At 45.9% G+C, this 21647-nt stretch overlaps 2 protein-coding genes across 3 annotated transcripts in view; one reads left to right on the forward strand and one right to left on the reverse strand.

Moving 5' to 3' along the window:
* LOC124714372 (cytochrome P450 306a1) overlaps positions 1–21647 on the reverse strand; it is a 925226-nt gene that overhangs the window by 410521 nt on the left and 493058 nt on the right. The gene's annotated exons all lie outside the window — the stretch shown is intronic.
* LOC124714356 (cytochrome P450 18a1) lies at positions 721–21264 on the forward strand. Its single transcript, XM_047243013.1, has 7 exons — positions 721–1080; positions 8217–8338; positions 10616–11051; positions 13081–13345; positions 15723–15898; positions 16021–16178; positions 19754–21264. The coding sequence occupies exons 1-7, from the start codon at positions 723–725 to the stop codon at positions 19817–19819; spliced, it is 1581 nt and encodes a 526-aa protein (XP_047098969.1). The 5' UTR covers positions 721–722; the 3' UTR covers positions 19820–21264.

A 21647-nucleotide genomic window follows, 5' to 3' on the forward strand; every position in this document is an offset into this window, starting at 1 on the left:
ACGGACACGTGCCAGTGCGGACATACCCAAACAATGGATCACCTCCTGGAATGCAACAACATGGGGGAAGTGAGCAGGAAAGAAGATCTGGCAAACGCTACGGCAGTGGCAGTTAAATGCGCTGAATCTTGGCGGGACGTGATATGATATATATATACTATGTTTGTCTTTATATTGTAATGTGACTCCCCATTTTGGGTTTGTTTTATTTATACATATGTGTATTGTATTTGTATTTGTGTGTATATGTAATATGTGGGTTGTCTATGGCTTGGACACGATTAAATAAATAAACCCCTGCCACCTACAGAATTTGAAAGAGAGTATTCCAGTCAACATTGTCAAAAGTTTATGCTGTGCTATAAAATTACATATAAAATAGTGGTGCATAAAAAGAAGAGTAAATAAACATAAATATGATGCGAGGGAGAGTTGAATGGTGCGAGAGACGAAGTGAGGTGGTAATAATGCGTCCGGCGGGAGGCGGAACGTGAAAGGCGCGTACGAGGGGGATGTCGCCGTGGGTGGCGGCGCGTCGCACGCACCGAGCCGGCGCGGCTCCCTAGGCGCTGGGCCCGAGGACCCGGGGAGGCGGTGCCACCCCCACCCCGGGCGTCGCGGCCGGTGGTGGGGGGCAGGCCACTCCCACGGCGCGGCGGCGCGTTATAAAGGCGGGCGCGCGGCCGCGTCCCGTTGTCTGTCCTCCGCTGCCACGTCTAGACATGCTGCTGCTGCAGTCGTGGGCGCTGCGCTCGCTCAAGGCGCTCGACGGCGCGCCGCTGGTGTTCGTGTGCGTGGCCCTGCTGGCCGCGGCCCTGCTGCGGCGCCTGTCGCTGATGCGGCGCCTGCCGCCCGGGCCCTGGGGGCTGCCGCTCGTCGGCTACCTGCCCTTCCTGCAGCCCGACGCGCACCTCCACTTCGGCAAGCTGGCGCGCCGCTACGGCCCCATGTTCAGCACGCGCTGCGGCAACCAGCTGCTCGTCGTGCTCTCCGACCACCGCATCATCCGCGAGGCCTTCCGCCGCGAGGAGTTCACCGCCAGGCCGCACAACGAGTTCAGCAACATCCTCGGCGGATACGGTAAGTGTGGCCTCCGGCCCTCACAGTATCATCTCGTTACTTACGCGACACTTCGCTCGTAAATTAATTTTGTTTTTAAGCACGCAGGCTATTACTAAATTTTTGGTCATCTGTATATATTTATTTCAATCGATTTCGTGGCGTTTTATGGGTTATTCAGAAACTTCAGCATAGTTACCGAAATAATGTAAGAAGAAGTCATAATTGAAAAGTGTCATATTACCGCCATGACCTGCTGGGAAAATTATTTATACCACGAGTTTGTCATCTGACCATCATCAAGTTCATAAATGTATGTGATATGAATCTGTTCACAGTGTTAACGCAGATTACAGTTTTAAGATGAATGTGTACAATCGATGGCACTGTTTTTATAGACTGACGACGTATTTCACATTTGCCAGCTTCTGAAGGCGATAATGTGACATTTTTCAAATATATAAGAGCTGTGGGGCACCAAGTTCTGAAAACATACGAAGTGTTAAGATTTCGAAATCGACTGAAAATAAAAAAACAAGCAGAAAATTAGTTTGGTAATAGCCAGTACGATTCGAAACAAAGTAGCAATATTACGTTCTCTACATCTCCTCTAACCTCGTTCGTGAAGTTGTTTCCTAACTTTAAGTGGTCAAAAGCGCATAGCGCGATGTTTTATTTGCTGCGCGATGACCTTCTGTATTTCCTAACGTTGCAGTTTGTGCTCCTGAGCCGCTTCACAAAAAGTGCACCTTCAATATTTCTGTAGTTCAACTGGTTACTATACTACCGGCACCTTTGCCTCTTGTGCCAGTCTGTAGAATTTCTTCGAGTAAAAACTTAACGTTTTCTTACGCAGATGGATGGCAACGTAGTGTGAGACGCACAGGCACTGCTACAGCATTATTTACACCATACCTTAATCGAGGTGGTGACTTCAAGTCCCACCTCGGACATGGCTCTCAGTTTTAAACGTACCGTGTGCGTCCCGTGTGTGCGTTAGAAGGTGATGAACTTAGGCTCTGAACTTCATATGAAATGTACGTGAAATTTAAGGAAGTCGGGTAAAGACAGTGCATGATGAGCGTATACCTGAACGGTGTCACGAACGAGCAGTGATTTTATTTCCTTATGGTCGAGTGGCTAAAGACTAATTTCAATGAAGAAATGATACGAAGTGCATTTTAAGACGAGTGGTCAGTAAGATTTACTCCACACTGAGATTTTCGTTACTAAATACCTTCGTAGCATGCGCCAATTTCTTGCGTTTAGTACCTTCGATAATGATAGACTCTCATGGCCGTATGGCACACAAAATTTTATTTATATGTGACAGCTGATGTGCGACATTTTCTGACTTTCAATATTCAGTATTAAGAATAAAATAACCCTTCTCTAGTATCTCGATTAATTTAAATAACAAAAGGAATTAATTCAAAGTGTCCTAGTGTTCGGTCTCGATCCATTAAAAATGAAATTGTTCTGCATCGCCACGCTAAGAAATAGCCACTCTCATGCGACACTGCTGTTGGTGTTTTGATTTCATTTTGTCACTGGAAAGAACCCGAAAATGTGGCGCCCGCAATCGGGAGGAGAGCGCGTGACGACAGAAGAGTGCTCACCAGCAGAGGTGGCAGGCAGGCAGGCAGATCCCGAATGTGTGTCGCCCCCTCCCCGCCTGTTCACCTTCCCGCCGTGAATCACTTGGCGATTAAATTTAGACCGGATTGTCGGTCAAGATCACGGGTGCATCGCCCGCTCCGATGCCCACGTGCCGCCTGCATTAACTGCCAGTGTTTCACTCGCTCGGCGAAAAGGTTGTACAGACCAATGTCGGCTAATACCAGCTGCCGGGTACCGTAAACAGCAGTACCGTTTCTTCATTTGCTTCTTGCCTTACGTTTCGCCTTGGTTGTACTGACAGGCAGTGATAGGGAAAGTCTACATTCAATTCTTTTCCTTTTAATAATTTTATATTTGGTTTCGTGTTTTTGTACACTGTGTGTTGGTTTGTTCCTTGTCAAATATGTACTGGAAACATCACTACCCCTGTGATTGTTACCTTCTTATTACCACGATTTATAGCCTGTTGTATCCTTACTTCTCATTCAGCTGACATGTTTCTTTTTTGTTTTTTTGTTTTTTTACGTACGGGACTTTACGTATGTTACTGGTTTACGCATGTTAGTGCTGGAATAGAGTCTTTTTGCTGTGGATCATAGAGCGATTCTTTCGGATGTAGAGGGGGTAACGTACGTGCGCGGCTAGAGCAGGCAGTCGGTAAGCGTGTCGTGTGAGCAGCTCTGTCTGTCGGCGGCGGTGGCGACCTTCGTCGTTCACACGCGCAGACAGCCCTGATGCAAGCGAGGCGCCGCAAACAGCCCGCGCGCTGCCCGCGCCGCGAGGTGAGGCGCGGCGCAGCGCAGCGCTGGACCGCTGCCACGGCGCTGCTGGCGCTTGTGAAACTTTGCGGAGACGGGGCAGTGCGCCTCTTCCGTCCGCACTCGGCCACTGGCCCCGCTGCTACTTGTTTGGCCCGCCGAGTGAATTCCTGTTCTTCGTACATATTGGTGATTTCTGTCCACACCATCGGAAATATAACTTGACAGATTTCTCTACGGTAGATGCAGCGTGACCACAACAAAAGAGACTCGCCAAATACTTTATGCACCTTATGCTACGCAACCCTACCCTGGGGGGATGATATAAGCTGGTTGCCTATCGTAGAGTGACTGAAATATTTCTCCGGCCTTTGGCCACCCTGTATTACACGACTCGCGTATTTTCATATGTCGAATGCCCTAATCTACGATACTATAAATGTTTCCACATATACTGGAGTGTAGTATATCTGAAACGCAGTCTTGACATTTTAAACCGATTTATATAGTCTTCTAAGTAATCAATTGGTATTCGTAATAAGTGATCCACGTGATGACTAGAAAACACTTGTAAAGGTAACAGAATGTTGCAGTTGTGGTGTAAATAGAAAACTAACTATAGAAAACCAACAGTAAGTTTTGACTGACAATCTGGAAGAATACCGCGGGGAGAGAACTTGAAAATGCTTATGAACAAATAAAGACTTCCAGCGAAGAAAACAACGGCTGATTGCTTTTGTGAGAACGACTATCCCATTTTGAGAAAAGATAACCAAACTGAATTTGATGACGTCCTAAGAGTGGCCAGGGGGCGGCCTCCTTAGCTGAGAGATCATCGTATCTGACTGCAGTCCAGCGGTCCTGGGTTCGATTGCCAGCCGGGTCGGAGATTTTCTCCGCTCAGGGACTGACACGTAGGTTGCCCAATTGGTCATCAGTACCATCCGATCTTTCCATTCATTTCATTTCATTGGTTACATGGTGTCTTTCACAGTTGAAAAGGAATGTGGCTTTAGGTCAGTTGCGTTTACATTGATTGGTTCGTTTCTGTTCAGGCGTTGGGATTTATTTACCGAAACACAAGAACGTGTAGGCAAATGGATATCATTTGTGTATTTCCTAGCCGTGCTGACTCGTTCTGAAGGATGGTTTACGCTGCAGATCCACGCAAACGTGTTCTAAGTAAATACATATCCATTAGCTGCTACCTGTTTTGTTGACATTTCTGGTCAAAATCAGCTTGTCCGCGGGGTGGCAGCTCGCTCTGTGTGCGGCCAGCTGCAGGCGCGGACTGCCGGACGGAGCTGGAGGCTGGAGGCCTTGGCGAACGCCGGTCCACCGCCTCCAAACACAAAACACGTTTACATTTCCAAGGACGGCTTAAAAAGAGCTCCTGCAGGAATTCGCGGGTTCACGCACGCTCTGTTTACCGGTGATTTATTCGGCCATCCACTACGCGGAAAGCGGGGCTTTGTTCTCTCTCTCTTTCTCTTTTGCATGCTCCAAGATTCTAGCGTTGAACAGTGTTACGAAGATCGATACAGAAACAAAAAAGTAATGATGGTAACGGAGCACGATTTAAGGAGTCAGGAGGAGAACAGCGAAACTACTCCGCAGCCAATGTTGAGCCTCTGTTATCTATGCCGAGTCTGACCTCATTAGCGAAATTAAATTTATCTTTGTTATTTGCACTTTGACAGCCATGTGGTGGACGAACATGCGTCCCTGAAATTTTTACTTCGTGCTTTGTCACAATTTATTCCTTCGTTCCAAGATTTATAGCTGCCGATATTGCGATTATTTTTTCTGCGCTATCGGCGCCATCCTCAGTTCGGCTCGCGCCTTGTGGCCTGTAATTTACTTTCTTGCGTCAGAAACGAAAGGCGGAGTTACGGCAGTGTCTGTTGCGGCACCCGAGTAATTTTCCACGGGTCTGAAAGCAACGTCTGGACACGGTGCAGTCTCATAGGTAGTGGACCCGGAGTCGAGGGGAGCTAGGTTCATATCCTCTCAGCACTGAAGTTTTCCGTGGCCTCATTGTATCAGTACAGCGGAATGCTACGACTTTCTTCGTTGCTCACGTCCAGGGCGAGGTCGCTCTTGGTCTCCTGTGACCTCGGCGTCGGCGAGACTAAAACTCTTACCTTCCATTCGCATAGGTCGAGATGGTTTGCAGTTTGAGGCTATGTGGGCTCTTCAAGAAGCCTAGCGCTGACTTACTTCAGAAACCTCCCGTTGCCGGCGCACACGTGTGCAGCGCCTACGTGCTGCTGCGGGCGCTCCGCCGCCGGGCGCGCACCCTTTTCTGAGAACCGTAACTCGGTCGCAATGCCGCTCTCGCCCCGCCTCGGTTTCTCTGCAGAAACTTAATCACCGGTTGTACGCTAAGCGAGACTCGCAACAAAAAATATTCCGCCCAGCGCAATGTGTATCTCAGTGCACCAAAGGCGGCGGCATAAATGTAGGAGAAACGTGTATTTATACGGGCAGCCGGAAACTGGGGCAGTTTCCATCACCTGAGAAGCCTACGTAACATGGAACTCTTATATAAAAGGTGAAAAGAGAAGGGTCGAGAAGAATTGCACCATACGGATGCGCCTCAGACATTTCAACTGCCTCTATCGTAAATACCCCGGAAATAAACGCCCAATTGGGATACATAACTCCCCTACCCCTTTTTATCTACATATATAGTGCTCCAACAGACTTAAAAATCAGAATGAGATTTTCACTCTGCAGCGGAGTGTGCGCTGATATGAAACTTCTTGGCAGATTAAAACTGTGTGCCGGACCGAGACTCGAACTCGGGACCTTTGCCTTTCGCGGGCAAGTGCTCTACCAACTAAGCTACCCAAGCACGACTCACGCCCCGTACTCACAGCTTTACTTGTGCCAGGTCGGAGACGAGGTACTGGCGGAAGTAAAGCTGTGAGTACGGGGCGTGAGTCGTGCTTGGGTAGCTTAGTTGGTAGAGCACTTGCCCGCGAAAGGCAAAGGTCCTGAGTTCGAGTCTCGGTCCGGCACACAGTTTTAATCTGCCAGGAAGTCAGACTTAAAAATACTCAACCAGACAGCTGAATAGTGCATCCAAAAAGCACTCGAACAGCCCATCTGTTCAAAATGGCTCTGAGCACTATGGGACTTAACTTCTGAGGTCATCAGTCCCCTAGAACTACTTAAACCTAACTAACCTAAGGACATCACACACACCAATGCCCGAGGCAGGATTCGAACCTGCGACCGTAGTGGTCACGCGGTTCCAGACTGTAGCGCCTAGAACAGCTCGGCCACCCCGGCCGGCAGCCCTGTCTCTTTTAGTTGACATCCCTGTTTGCTGCATTAACTTTCGGGGAAGGAATGAAAGATTCTGAAAAATGGTACAGACTATTGCACATATCGGGTTGCAGCGTTTCCTTTGCAGCGGTGCATTTCTGGAAGTATCGGCTTCTTCTCGCTGAGAATCGGTACAATTGAATTTCGGAAGCACCAGCGGGGCGAGGTGACGTGTCCCTGAAAAGTGGGTCTGCGTCCGACCATTCTGTTTTAGAATTAGGTGGGTGTCGTTAATCATTTAAGATGAAGACCGGGATTGTTCCTTCATCGAAACCACGACTGATTACTTCATTATTGGCCAGTCGGACCTGGTGCTCGATCGTAAACAGTTCGTTGTTGACGAAGCGGCAGTCTCTGATCCACGTCACTTCCCCTCTACCTCCCTGTTCCCCGTTGCTTCCTTCTTCCGTCTCTTTGCTGTTTCAATAGCGTACGATGCGCTGTTGTATCAGTCAATAATTACTTGTAATTTCTGAGAATACGGTGCGTTCAAGACTTTGCTGTAGCACAGCTTTATCTACAAAACGATCAGAAACTTCTGTTACAACATGTAATTGCTTGTAGATAAAATATCTCGTTTCAGAGAAGTTAGCATACAACTGAATTCCAGCGAGTGGAGGTACCTCTACTGATTCAGATCTTAGAGGGGAGAAAAGTCAAGGGGAGTTAATACTGCAACCAGAAAAGTTAAATAATTACAGTTTAAGAATGAACTTGCATATTGTGATTATGGTTCTGCATCAGCTGCAGAATATTTCAGATGAAATGAAAATTTGTGTTGGACCTAGACTCGAACTCGGATTTCCAGCATGTCGCGAGCGCGTAATCGGTGTTCGAGTCACGGTTAGGCACACATTTTCATTTGTTCGGAAATATTCTTCAGCTGACGCGGAACCATAATCGCAATATGCGAGTTCATTCTTAACTGGATACGGTTGTTGATCGACAACCCAATGTTATTATTACTATTATTGAATCTGATGACGGCAACAGCAATGCCACAGTGATAACACCGGTTCCCGTCACATCACCGAAGTTATGCGCTGTCGCACTTGGCTAACACTCGCATGAGTGACCGTCCAGATCTTCCGAGCGCTGCAGGCAAACGGGGTGCTCTCAGCGCTTGTAAGGCCAATTGAGGAGCTACTTGACTGAGAAGTACCGGTTCCTGACACGAAAAATGGGGTGTGCTGACCATATGATCCCCTCCACAGCCACATGCTGTGACGCCTATCGTCTGAGGGTGACACGGCGGTCGGTCGGTACTGTCAAGCGTTCCGAAGTTTGTTCTGACGGAAAGAGCTCTCATTCCTGCACAAGCGACAGTAGCTACTCAGTATCCAGTACGAGCCCTACAAATTTGTAACATCTGTTTCGAATCATTGTGCACTCGTATTGCCATTTAGGAAGCCAGCCGATTCTGAGATGTGCGTTTCCACCCTGCAGGTATCATCAACACGGACGGCAAGCTGTGGAAGGACCAGCGGCGCTTCCTGCACGAGCGGCTTCGCCAATTCGGCATGAAGTACATCGGAGCCGGCAAGGAGCACATGGAGAGTCGCATCATGGTAAGGCCGCGCCGCGCTGCGCATTGCTACACTCCCCGCTATCGCTACTGACCGAGAGTCCTTTTTTCGGGGACGTATTTAGCCGCCGGACACGCCTCCACCAGTCACGTGTTACAGAATGCTCGCCCCGCACCGTCTCGTGCGATAACTTATCTCGCATGACGTCCGTTTCAGCTCTGCCGTAACTCGTAGCTCACGCGGTCTGTTGTTTTGTGACATATCTCGGGCGGGGAACTACGCTTAACACGCGAACTTCTTAGGCCTGAAGTGTCGTCATTTGCGGGATGCTTTTCAATATCTGCACCGATGAGGAAAATAGTAGGCAGTGCCACAATGTTTCTATCTAAGGGGGTTAGTGGGATTACTTTTTAAAAATATTTTGTCTTATCTGTCTGGGAAAGGTATACCGGCTTCCACTTCGTTGTGAAAAGTTATATTAGGAGGTTCTCGAATAGTGAGGAGGAGGAGGAGGAGGTTAGTGTTTAACGTCCCGTCGACAACGAGGTCATTAGAGACGGAGCGCAAGCTCGGGTTAGGGAAGGATGGGGAAGGAAATCGGCCGTGCCCTTTCAAAGGAACCATCCCGGCATTTGCCTGAAACGATTTAGGGAAATCACGGAAAACCTAAATTAGGATGGCTGGAGACGGGATTGAACCGTCGTCCTCCCGAATGCGAGTCCAGTGTCTTGAATAGTGATGGGGAGGTTATCATTTGTACCAGTCTTTTGGAAGTTTCCGGTAAGTCCGAAGAAACCACAGTCCTGATATTTTTCCCTCACTCCGGTATAAATACGACATGTAAACACCATTCAACAAAGTAAGTACTTTTTGCAGCACGGACTTTAAGTTTAATGTCATAGCTATACTAGCGAGGAATAAAATCAGAATTTTATACAGTAACGCCAATTTATCGTCAGCTAGGAAGAAAATACACTTTTACTTACGCAGTGTTAACTCGTGTCATCTCAAACGATTATCATGTAACAAGTTATTGGAGTCTTATAAATAATGTATGTGTGCAGACTGAAGCGAGGAATGAAAATTTTTTGCAAGGCCGAGATTCGAACCTCGGTATCTTGCTCACTAGGCAGATGCTCTGACCACTACGCCACCCTGGTACAGTGGCTTTGCGCGATAGCATGGACTACCCTCGTACACCTCTGTCCTCAGTCCAAATTCCCACTAGGGGGAATCCCAAGTGGGCTGAAGCGTGACTGGGGATTTGCATTGAGGAGGCAGGCGTGGGAGGGTAGCAGGTGCAGTCGTGCATAGCCGCAGGCAGGGGGATGCACTAGGAGATCCGGGTTCGAATCATGGCCTTGGTATCAATTTCCGTTCGTCGCTTCAGTCATATAAATAATGGATGTTTGACATGTGTGCCGGCCGAAGTGGCCGTGCGGTTAAAGGCGCAGCAGTCTGGAACCGCAAGACCGCTACGGTCGCAGGTTCGAATCCTGCCTCGGGCATGGATGTTTGTGATGTCCTTAGGTTAGTTAGGTTTAACTAGTTCTAAGTTCTAGGGGACTAATGACCTCAGCAGTTGAGTCCCATAGTGCTCAGAGCCATTTTTTTGACATGTGAAGAGGACTCTGGAACCATATAATTTCATTTGATTCTTCTATATAGTCCTTTATTAGACAAGATCGCAAAAATTATTTATAATCAGCTAAACTGCTAGCCATCTCGAGATCAAATAAGACAAACTTTGCTGTATGGTACATAAAGACTGCCACAGCTCCTAATAAAATAGGTGCTTGTTCGGTAAGTAACTGGTTTCGTGTTAATACCCATTTTCGAACCAACCAACCCGAAACCGATCACTTACTGAATAAACACCTATTTTATTCGCAGCTCTGGCTGTATTTTTGGGTCATAATTCAATAAGAGTTACTGTCCCTAACATCCAGAATGCTGGAAGCAAGCTTGTATTTCATCGATGCCACTGTGTCTCCTACAGACCTGGTGATTAGACATTGCAATGTTTGTCTTATTTTATCTGAAGATGGTTAGCCGTTTTAGCTGAAACTAGCTATCAGTGATTATAAATAACTTTTGTGATCTTGACTAATAAATTGTTATTAATAAGAATCTAGTAACTTGTAACACTGATAGTTCGCTTGCCTCCAATCACACTGCGTCGAGGAAACAGCAGATTGTCATGTAGACAGGGTGACAGTTATAAAGATCTTTTCAAAGCTTTAGCTATTCACATTTGGTCATTTACTCTGCGCTGAAGCAGCACTTGGGTCGAGGCCTTATTGTGTTGTCGTTTCGCAGAAAGAGGTGGAGTCGGTGCTCCGGACGCTGTCCGACCTGAAGGGCGCGCCCACCGACCTCAACCCGGTGCTGGCCACATCGGTGTCGAACGTGATCTGCGAGCTCATCATGAGCGTGCGCTTCCAGCACGGCGACTCGCGCTTCCAGCGCTTCATGGACCTGGTCGAGGAGGGCTTCCGGCTGTTCGGCGAGATGGCGTGGATCAACTTCGTGCCGGCGCTCAAGTGGCTGCCGATGCCCGGCCTGTGGGCGGCCAAGCGCAAGCTGGACCTCAACCGGCGCGAGATGGCCAACTTCTTCCAGCAGACGGTCGACAGCCACCGCGAGACGTTCGACCGGTCCAACATCAGGGACCTGGTCGACACCTACCTGCTCGAGATCGAGCACGCCAAGGAGGAGGAGCGCGACAAGTTGCTCTTCGAAGGCAAGGATCATGGTGAGTTCTCGTCCGGCTTTTCTGCCTCCTCGCTTTGCGCAATACCATTAGATCAGATTCCGGAACTAGAGAGGCTACTCTTATGTAATAGCGTGTAATGCTGCAACAGGTACAAACGATCGAGTTTTGATTGGGAACAGGGCAATAGATTAAGAAAACGAAAAGGTCGCTTGGCACAGTAGTTCGTGTAAGTCATTTACCGGAGAGCCATTTCAACTGCCCCTGCGTCTGTGGGCAGTTGTAGAAGATATAGTATACCCATATATCGTTTAGAGAAGCAACAACACTTATGAACGACTTTTACAGAACAGCTTTAATAGATAGGTGTCCCAGTTGGAGACTTTCGACAGAGTATGATTAGTTTGGTCCTACTTCATCATCTTAGACCTGTGTAATTGGTCAGCAATCTCCCATGTCTGTATCGGAACTACACGCCAGAATATTTGTCATGATGTGTAGTTACGGCGCAGACCGACGAGTTGGTGACGCAACTACGTAGATCCGGAGACGATCCAGGGCTACTAAAACTATACATACTGTATAAAAAATTGTGCAACTGAAAAATAGACTATATATAAATACCAGTACAGTTACTGAGTTCCCTTGCAACGAATACGTTGGCTATAGCTATTTTCACCTAACTAAACGCACATCAAGATGATTCCATGATGATGTTACAAACTTTCAGGGATGGCGGAGAAGGGTAAATGTAGATCTCAGGTCCCTGATCCGGAAACGACTGAGTCGAAATTTGTAAGGTGAAATCGTTCTGATATTAGGAATACATGTACGGCACTGTTGCCGCTAAGATTGTAGACTAGGAAAGTTTCAGAGGTGGTTGTCTGGACCAAAACAAGAAAAAATGTCTAGTAAGTATGGGCTTTAAAATGTATACCTTAGGAGCTATGAGCACTTGTTGATCTTCGATACTGCTCTAAACGTATGCATTTTGAAGCCCATATGTAGTAGACATTTTTTGCTTGTTTTGATACAGGCTACTACTTTGATGATCTTAACAACAGTACCAGTACATGTATTCCACTATCAAGAGGTATCGGAACGATTTTGGCTTATAATTGTCGACTCGGTCGTTTACGGACCGGGGTCCGTTACCTCAAAGTGATACGCTGGCGCTTCTTCAACAAGCCTGAAATTTTGTAAGATAATATCGGATTCACGCTATATAATTAGTGAAAGGAAGGTTCTGCCTTCCAAATTCAAGTCTTGTTTACGTATGGCTGTAACTGCTTGGTAGTATTCTGCAAAGAGTTGGGATAGGCTACCAGTCGGCGTTATGGTTAACTGTAAATTAATCCCCGTGATACTGTATATGGTAATTTGCTACAGTGAACATGTGGCACTGAAAAGATCTTCAGCTTAGTTTGTATTGTTTTAGAAGTGGTAGTGCTGTAAGATCATTCTGGAGTTGATTTCATGTAGTCTGCAACTTCAATCGTATGCCAAGTTTAGTGCTCAGTGGCGTCAGATGGTCTATATCTCTTATCAGCACTATTCAAATAATGCATGTGTCGAGTTGAGCATAAGCTGCTTGTTCGTACTGTGTTGTTGTAATTTGGAACTAATACAGATAAACTGTGAAATAAAAGTTTCCAGTCTCGTTATCGGTCACATCTTGTTGATTCTAGAGCACGAGAATGTGTTGCAGATGATGGATTTGCTTCGTATAGCCTGTAACTAACACATAGGTTTCGTCTTTAATGCAGCAAATAATGAACTGGAGGTAAAAGACTTCCTCTGACATGTCAGTGCGTTTATTATTGATTGGGCGTATCACTGACCATATTTTACTTACACAGATTAGGTGCCGTACAAAATGCGAAGTTATGTATGAGTGTTGCAAGTAACGATCTCGATGTTGCGTTACGCGTATTTCTAGGCATATATATTCCTTCAAAGGCTAGGGAATAAGTACAATACTTGGTATAGTATAATAACAATTGTAGCTGTTTGGCGACGCCTAGCTTGGAGGTGCGCGTGCGTGACTGAGGCGGCGTGCTTGTGTTCGCAGACCGCCAGATGCAGCAGATAATCGGCGACCTGTTCTCGGCGGGCATGGAGACAATCAAGACGACGCTGCAGTGGGCGGTGGTGTTCATGCTGCACCAGCCCGAGGTGGCGCGCGGCGTGCAGGAGGAGCTGGACCAGGTGGTGGGTCGGCGCCGCCTGCCGCGCCTCGAGGACCTGCCCTACCTCCCCTACACAGAGTCCACGCTGCTCGAGGTGCTGCGCCGCTCCAGCATCGTCCCGCTCGGCACCACGCACGCCGCCACAAGGTGAGCCGCAGGGCCCGCTCTCCACCTAGCTCGGCACTATCGGCTTTGGTCTCACCCGAGGAATCACTTGCCGTAGTTTACGATATCAGCTTCGAATTAGAAACGCTGTCCCCTCGAGTTAAGTAACCTGAGCCCCAGCGCCATCACGCCTACTTGAGATTCCGTCGTTTAGATTCAAACTCACGTAAGCTAAAGGCGACGGATTTGTTTAGTCACTGCAGGTGTTCGGCGTCGTTTGCCGGTCTGGTGTGTGTGACATAATGGTTCAAATGGCTCTGAGCACTATGGGACAACATCTGACGTCATCAGTCCCCTAGAACTTAGAACCACTTAAACCTAAAGACATCACACACATCCATGCCCGAGGCGGGATTCGAACCTGCGACCGTAGCGGTCACGCAGCTCCAGTCTGAAGCGCCGAGAACCGCTCGGCCGTGTGACATTAGTTCCATAACGTGGAACAGTTTTTACAGATAAACTTCAGAATTAAATGAAAGGCATGGCTGCAGGCAGCAGCTGTAATGTACTCTCCGTATAGGAAAAGGAGGAAAAAAACAGACATATACGTTTCAGTAGTAAAAGGTTTGCTGAAAACGCTTTAACCTAGGTTCCGCCGTCTTGAAAAATGTCTTTTTCAGAAGGAGCAATAATTAGCACTGGTTACACGATGTTCCGGAGGGACGTTAAATATGTAGCCATAAGGCATAAATGGAGGCCAAGATTCATCTCCGAAATAAGAAAACAGCAAAATATCGTGCTGACGGTCTTTAGAAAGTGAATGGATGTGAATTTGATCTTCATTTATGCCTTATAGTTACATATTTAACGTACTTACGCAACGTCATGCAACCACTGTTTATTATTTATCCTTATGAACAAGACGTTTTTGAAGACTCGAAACCTACGTTAAGGGGTTTTCAATATACTTTGCACTTTGCCACAGATTCAGCTGTTTTTTCACCTTTTCCTACGCGAATTGTATGGAATGTTCTCTGAATACGTTTCTTTTCGTCTGTTTTCTAATCTCTTACAGAACCGAAAACGCTTTTATTTTCATACATGATCACATTTATTTGCCGGCCGTTGTGGCCGAGCGGTTCTAGGCGCTACAGTCTGGAACTGCGCGACCGCTACGGTCGCAGGTTGGAATCCTGCCTCGGGCATGGATGTTTATGATGTTCTTAGGTTAGTTAGTTTTAAGTAGTTCTAAGTTCTAGGGGACTGATGACCACACATGTTAAGTCCCATAGTGCTCAGAGCCATTTTCAGCCACATTTATTTTATAGATAATCGGTTTTGAAATTTCAAAAAAATGGTTCAAATGGCTCTGAGCACTATGGGACTTAATATCTATGGTCATCAGTCCCCTAGAACTTAGAACTACTTAAACCTAACTAACCTAAGGACATCACACAACACCCAGTCATCACGAGGCAGAGAAAATCCCTGACCCCGCCGGGAATCGAACCCGGGCGCGGGAAGCGAGAACGCTACCGCACGACCACGAGCTGCGGACTTGAAATTTCAGACAACATTCTTGTGCAGTACATTGACCTGAAGAAGACTGTTTAAAACGGCCGAAACGAGTCTTTTAAAAACAAGGATACAGCAACTATTGTCGTTTAATAATTTTTTCATAATGTGGGGCCACAGTCGTAATATACTTCTTTAAAGTCAGTACCGCCATTAGACTGTTTTTTATTTGCAGTGTTACATTTACACGACCATGATCATGATAATGGCACTTTGAAGCCGAAATCACGATCGTGTAAATGTAACACTGCAAATAAGAAAAGCCTAATGGTGGTACTGACTTTAAAGAAACTATGGTCGTCTCCATAAGATGAGAGTGCCGTACATCATAAAAAATTTCTACAAAGTTATCATACCTTACCATTCCGGCTTTTTATGACAAAATTTGTCTCCAGCGAATCGTTTGCCTACTTTTCTTTGCGTCGTTAACAGTGATTGCACTTTTTTCAGTCGTAAATACTAGTTTTGTAGCAAAGGACTTCAGTGGTCCTATTTGGTCAAAAGTGCTCTACATCCACGGCCATGTTGCCAAGATGAATTCACTGCCAAATCACATTTCTCTGCTGCTGTGGCCGAACGGTTGTAGGCGCTTCAGTCCGGAACCGCGCTGCTGCTAAGCTCGCAGGTTCGAATCCTGGCTCGGGCATGGATGTGTGTGATGTTCTCTAGTTAGTTAGGTTTAAGTAGTTCTAAGTTCTAGGGGACTGATGACCTCAGATGTTAAGTCCCATAGTGCTTAGAGCCATTTGAACCAATCTGCTGCAGCTGAAGTCCCACGATCCCAGTGTGGTTTTTGTCTCAGTAGCCTGACCCTGTTTTAACGCTGCGCCTCCTTCTTTCGCAGAGACGTGTACCTGAACGGCTTCATGATCCCCAAAGACGCTCACGTGGTGCCGTTGCTGCACGCCGTGCACATGGATCCCACGCTCTGGGAAGACCCCGAGAAGTTCGAGCCGACGCGCTTCCTCAATGCCGAGGGCAAAGTCACCAAGCCCGAGTTCTTCCTGCCGTTCGGAGTCGGTGAGTTGTCACTTCTCGCTGCACCAGCAGTGTATCGATCCATTTCGAACCGGGTGCTGCTAGCCGGCGTCCGCGTTTGGTGAGACTGTTGTGAGAGCGCGCGCTTGACGCGGTGTCCGCAGGGAGGCGCATGTGCCTGGGCGACGTCCTGGCGCGCATGGAGCTGTTCCTCTTCTTCTCGTCGCTGCTGCACGTCTTCGACCTGCGCTTGCCAGAGGGGCAGCCGCTGCCCAGCCTGAAGGGCAACACGGGCGCCACCGTCACGCCGGACTCCTACCAGGTCAGTAGCTCATCCCCCCACTCTTGTTTTCCAGTTACGAGCCACGGTTCCTCATCGTAAATGTTAGGCTAACAACTCTGATGAGGATATGTTTTAAAATATATATATATATCTTTTTCATTCTGGTGAATGGTTCCTAACCCTGAGCCAACCTCTTCGTCTCAGAATAGGACTTCCAACCTACGTCCTCAATTGTTTATTGTATTTATTCCAATCTCTGTCTTCCTCTACAGTTCGCTCTGGTACCATGAGAGTTATTCTCACACGTCTTCTCATTATGTCGCATCTTGGCAGTGATTTAGGTATGTCTGGTATTCTGCGGAGACTCTCTTCATTCATTAACATTTCAGTCCATCTAATTTTCAGCATTCTTCTGTAGCATCACGTTTCAAATACTCCGATTCTGCTGTGTTCCAATTTTCTCAGAGTTCATCATACAGCGAAGTGCTCCAGATGCACTTTCTCACTATTTCTTCCACAAACTGATGCCAGGAAACATCTTTTGGCCAGGAATGCCCTTTTTTCTGTGCTTGTCTGCATTTTATGTCATCCTTGCTTCGACCGTCACGAGTTATTTTGCTTCGGACACTTCGTGATCACCAATTTAATGTAAAGTTACTCACTATTCTCATTTTTTTCTGTTCGTCATTTGTTTCGTCTTTTATCGTTTTATTCCCTCTATTCGTTAGACCATTCCACTGAACGGATCCTGCAGTTCTTCTCCTGCTGTTCTTCTTTGCTGTGACTGAGGATAACAATGCCATCAACAAATATTGTTGATATCCTTTCGCCCCGAATCTTAATCCTACTCTTGAACCTTTCTCTTATTTCCATTTGTTTCTTCGATGTACAGATTGAACAGCAGCAGCGAAATATTGCATTCCTGTCTTACGCCCTTTTTAATCCGAGCACTTTGTTCTTGGTTTTACGATATGTACATCAACCAATAATCTCCCGACACTACGCAATATTCGTTCCAAGTACCAATAGTAAATTGTAGAGACTGTTATTTCTACATAGTTACACAAAGAAAGTGTTGAGGGTAGGGGGCGGTCTCGGCCTTGGGAAGAAATTGTCATCAGTAGTATGTTTAGATGAGGACCGTCGATTTGTAAGATTGGGTAAATACGTAAATGGCAGTAAGTTGCTATGAAAATGAAGGGAAAAGGAAGTGCTTCAGTTATTTCGATCTTTGTGAAATGTTCGGCCGCGTGATTAATAAGCTGCATTCGCTTCGTTAAAAGACGCTGCAGCATGTCAAGTCTTGACCAGTTCAGTTTTTTATAACTTTTAAAGTACTGAGATTTATTTCACGATCTCTCTGTAATGAAGTTTTGTGTATTTTTGCCTGTTGCACGTTTACTCTTCTGCTTCGGTAGATAACAAGAAAAGAGAAAATTTGCGTATGGCGCTGTTGATTTGGTAACTGGATACTGATGTAATTCCGCGATCAGACCCAAGATTTCTAGGCGATGTTGCTCACCGGTGCATCACTGTCTTTCAAAGATGTCAGTAGGTGTCACTTTTGAAACGGTATGTGGTTAGCAGTTCACTCTCCCGACAATTAATATCTGCTTTCGCTTCCAAAACCAGTTCTTGTTCTTCGAGTAGTTCTTCAGTTATCCTTATCTCTTAACAGATATTTATAATGTGATATTATGACGATTTTTTACTGACTACGAATTTTTATAGCTCGAAAGTAATACGAGAGTGAACACTATCCTGTTTGTCATCTGCAGGAATACGTTTTCGAGTGTGAACACCCATCCGGCCCTGTGCTGTCATACCCGCATTCGGGTCATGGTCCTTGCGTGGTTTCTCTAACTCACCCAAGCCGGTTGTCCGGTGACGCTCTACAGACTCAACGTTTCCAATATTCAGTGTTTGTCAGGAGAGAATTACGGAGCGTTCAATAGCAATCAAATATTTGTACCTAATAGAAAACGGGCAACGCAATTAAAACAAACTGTATTCGAATTTAGGGGTGAGGAAATTTCAATTCCGCTTCCGAAAATCCTATTTTAAATTTTTCCTGTACATCATTTTAGGCCTTCATCATGACTAAGATTTTTTTTATCTTTTCCGTATTCAATATGGTATTGGTTTCAAGCAGATGGGTACAAGGATAGGCCTAAAACAAGTTAACACCTTACCTACAGGTTATTTCTAGTCACCAGATGGCGAAAATAGAATAGGCCTTCATAGTCTTTCTTTCTTTTCTTTGCGCGGTCATCAGTCTGCTGTTTGCTGCTACCCATCACGGCCTTCTCTGTGTCAACTTCTTCATGTCAACGTAGCACTTGCACCAAAGGTCTTGCATTATTTGTTGAGTATATGGCAACCTGTATCTTCCCCTACAGTTTTTACACTCATCAGTTTCCCCACTTCAATGGAAGTTACACCCTGATGTCTCAACAGGTGTCTTATAAACCTTTCCCCTCATTTTTGTCAGTATTTTCTGTATGATGCTTTTATCGCCTATTCTGCGGAAAGACTCCTTTTCAGTTTACCTAATTTGAAGAAACTTCAGTAGCACCATATCTCGAACACTTCGATTCCCTTCCTTTCTTTCTCACAGTCCATTTACGACTGCTGAATTCCCTGATATGTAAGTTAGAACCAATGGGTATACTTTAATTACCTTGTTCTACCAGTACTGCAGTAGATATTGCAATATTACTCTGAACATCGTGCGAGTACGTATCATTGCACAAGTCGGCTGCAACTGTAAGTTGGTCTATACATTTGTACCTCATATGACTGTAGGAAATATATTCGCAGTTGTGTTTATGAACCACCATCGGCTGTGTATTGGAATGACGACGATGAAAATTTGTGCCGGGTCGGGATGAGAGGAGGCAGCGACTGTTAGAAATGAAAATTGTGTAGCAGCCACAAGTCGCATGTAACTTTTTCTCTATTTTTAAATTTCTCACTCGACCGACACGAACATCTTCAGAATTACGTAACATACTGCCACACGTTACAAATATCGGACTGTATATATAAGTATACCGTTGTGGCACCTCTACAAGTTTATTTCACTTTTAATATGTTTTAGCAACACCCAGCGTTCATAAACATGACATAACCATTATTAATTCCTTCTTATTCATTAATTTCATTGTTTCATTTCACTCAAGATTAACACGGATTTCCCACTTTTTGCGAGCTGTTGCCTTAACGGCTTCGGCTATCCGTGCACGAATCATGGCCAGACCCAAACCTTCATAAACCGTCGTCCATGTGTCACAACTTGCACTCGCACGTTTCGTATATTCCCGTCGCCAAAGGATGTATTGATTGAGAGTCAGGGGCCTGGTATTGGAGAAGAAATCGAAATAGCAGCGCCTGTTCTACTAAGAAGTGCGATGTAACTTTCCTTCGGATATGCGTGCATTGCATTGTACGTCTTTAACAACACAGTCACTGCCATTTCATTTCAGATGACAACCCCTAGAATTCTAGATTCGAGTTCGGAATTGTGTTCACTCTGTTTGATAATGAATGAACCAAAATGTGACTTAGTGGCCTTTCGCCTGCCTAAACTAACGGTCCCGTGCGTTGTGTTACAGGTGTGCCTTGTGGAGAGGCCCATGGAGGAGGCGCTGGACTTCCTATCCGCCGAGGACAGCGCGTGAGGCGGCCGCAAGTTCCTAGCGCACGGCGCTGCTGCTGTTGCCACGATCCTGCCACGGCTGCTACTCGCAGCCTCCTCTGCTTCGAGAGCGTCCTCGCGTTGCGGCAGACGCTCTGGCTGTGCTGGTGTAGAACTGTGCCCGTGTGTGTTCTCTGTGTCACCGAGCAGCAGGACTCCACGCGCGACTGCTGCGCCGTTTTCGTAACTAGTCATCTCCGAGACACCCACTGCCGGGCCGCCGCGCCACGGCGGCTGCTGCTCTGACTCGTGTCCACAGTGTGCACCCATTTCGCCACTCACTTTTCTGTGCGAACAGCTCTGAAGGAAACAGCCACTGATCTCTTTGCCCAGTGACCTCTCCTCTGCTTACGTTACCCGAATTCTGAGCGTTTGACAGCCGAGGGTGCAGTCAGTGATCCCGCGATCATTGCTCTTTGTCGCCCAGGCCTCAAAGACTTCATACCAGTTCAAAGTACAAATTTCGTCAAGTAGAGGGGATGTCATTGTATTAAGTCAATTCTAGTACAAGCTTAAGTGTTCAGAGGATGTTAAAAATCCTTAACAGTATTTCGTCTGTAGATGGTTACCAGCCCGAATTGTAACCCCCAACCGTTTTGTGTTAATGATTCTCCGTCTAATGTTGCCTTTCGTAAGTTATAGTTTTATTTCTGATCTCAACTTGTAATTTGTGTCTCACATCTGGAAGATATTCGGCAGGCACTGCTGTGGTATCCCTGCTTAATGGCTCTTCCGTTAAATGGACACATACAACCAATTCACACTTTTTCAAATCAAAGACCAATGTTGATCCATAACAATTGTAATGAAGTCTCGGTGCTTTTGTAACATAACACTGACTGTTCGCTTACACGTGTAACAGTACGATGACCATTTTGTCTTCCAAGAAGAGCAGAAATAACAATTCCAGACATTCTGAGGCAAACCACAGAACAAGTCATATTACTCAATATTTAATTTTGATACTGGAATTTAGATGTAAGTCGCAAGTACAAAGTGCTTTTAATTCTTAAGCAGTAACCATGTTATTGACATATCTGCGCTCCATATCACTGGCTGAAATTAAACTGTCCAGAGAGTTCCATTCACTATGTCATACACTTCATATCATTTCATTACAGTCAATACCATTTTCTCATATGTGTACTTATTTGTGTGTGACTTGTGGAAACCGTACCGCGCAGTATTTTACCGACTATGTCGATAGCCTTCAATGTTTGAATGTGTGCATGTGTGTATTTATGAGAGTTTATTGAGAACATACATGTCTACTGTACATAATACTACAAAATAGTGTAAGAGGCGTATGTTAACGTCTATAGAATATTTTTGTACGTGAAAGTGTAGCTCTTAGAGAGCATTTTCCTCTTTTTATAAGGAAAAGCAGAAAATAGTTTCATAAAGAAATAAAACAACATTTTATCTTTACTTGTGTCTTCGTACTTAATTCCAGTATTCCCATTCATTCCAACTCCTACAGTATTATTAATTTAGTATAAGAATGGTCGTTAATCTTGAGTGAAATCAACGAGTGAAATTAAGGAATAAAAAGGAATTAATAATGGTTATGTCATGTGTCCGAACGCTAGGTGTTGCTAAAACATATAAAAAGTGAAATTAAACTTGTAGATCCGCCACAACTGCATACTTATTATATATACAGTCCGACATTTGTAACGCGTGGCAGTATGTTGCATAATTCTGAAGATGTTCGTGTCGGTCGAGTGAGAAATGTAAAAATAAAGAAAAAGTTACATGCGGCTTGTGGCTGCTACACAATTTTCATTTCTACCAGTCGCTGCCTCCTCTCA

The sequence above is a fragment of the Schistocerca piceifrons genome, chromosome 1 (genome assembly GCF_021461385.2).
Source record: "Schistocerca piceifrons isolate TAMUIC-IGC-003096 chromosome 1, iqSchPice1.1, whole genome shotgun sequence".
NCBI lineage: Eukaryota > Metazoa > Arthropoda > Insecta > Orthoptera > Acrididae > Schistocerca > Schistocerca piceifrons.

Excerpts from the sequence above, each read along its gene's own strand:
- LOC124714356 (XM_047243013.1), top strand. The coding sequence starts at position 723 with ATGCTGCTGCTGCAGTCGTGGGCGCTGCGCTCGCTCAAGGCGCTCGAC. Across the intron at positions 1,081-8,216 it reads CAACATCCTCGGCGGATACG|GTATCATCAACACGGACGGC; the intron begins GTAAGTGTGGCC and ends TCCACCCTGCAG. Across the intron at positions 8,339-10,615 it reads ACATGGAGAGTCGCATCATG|AAAGAGGTGGAGTCGGTGCT; the intron begins GTAAGGCCGCGC and ends GTCGTTTCGCAG.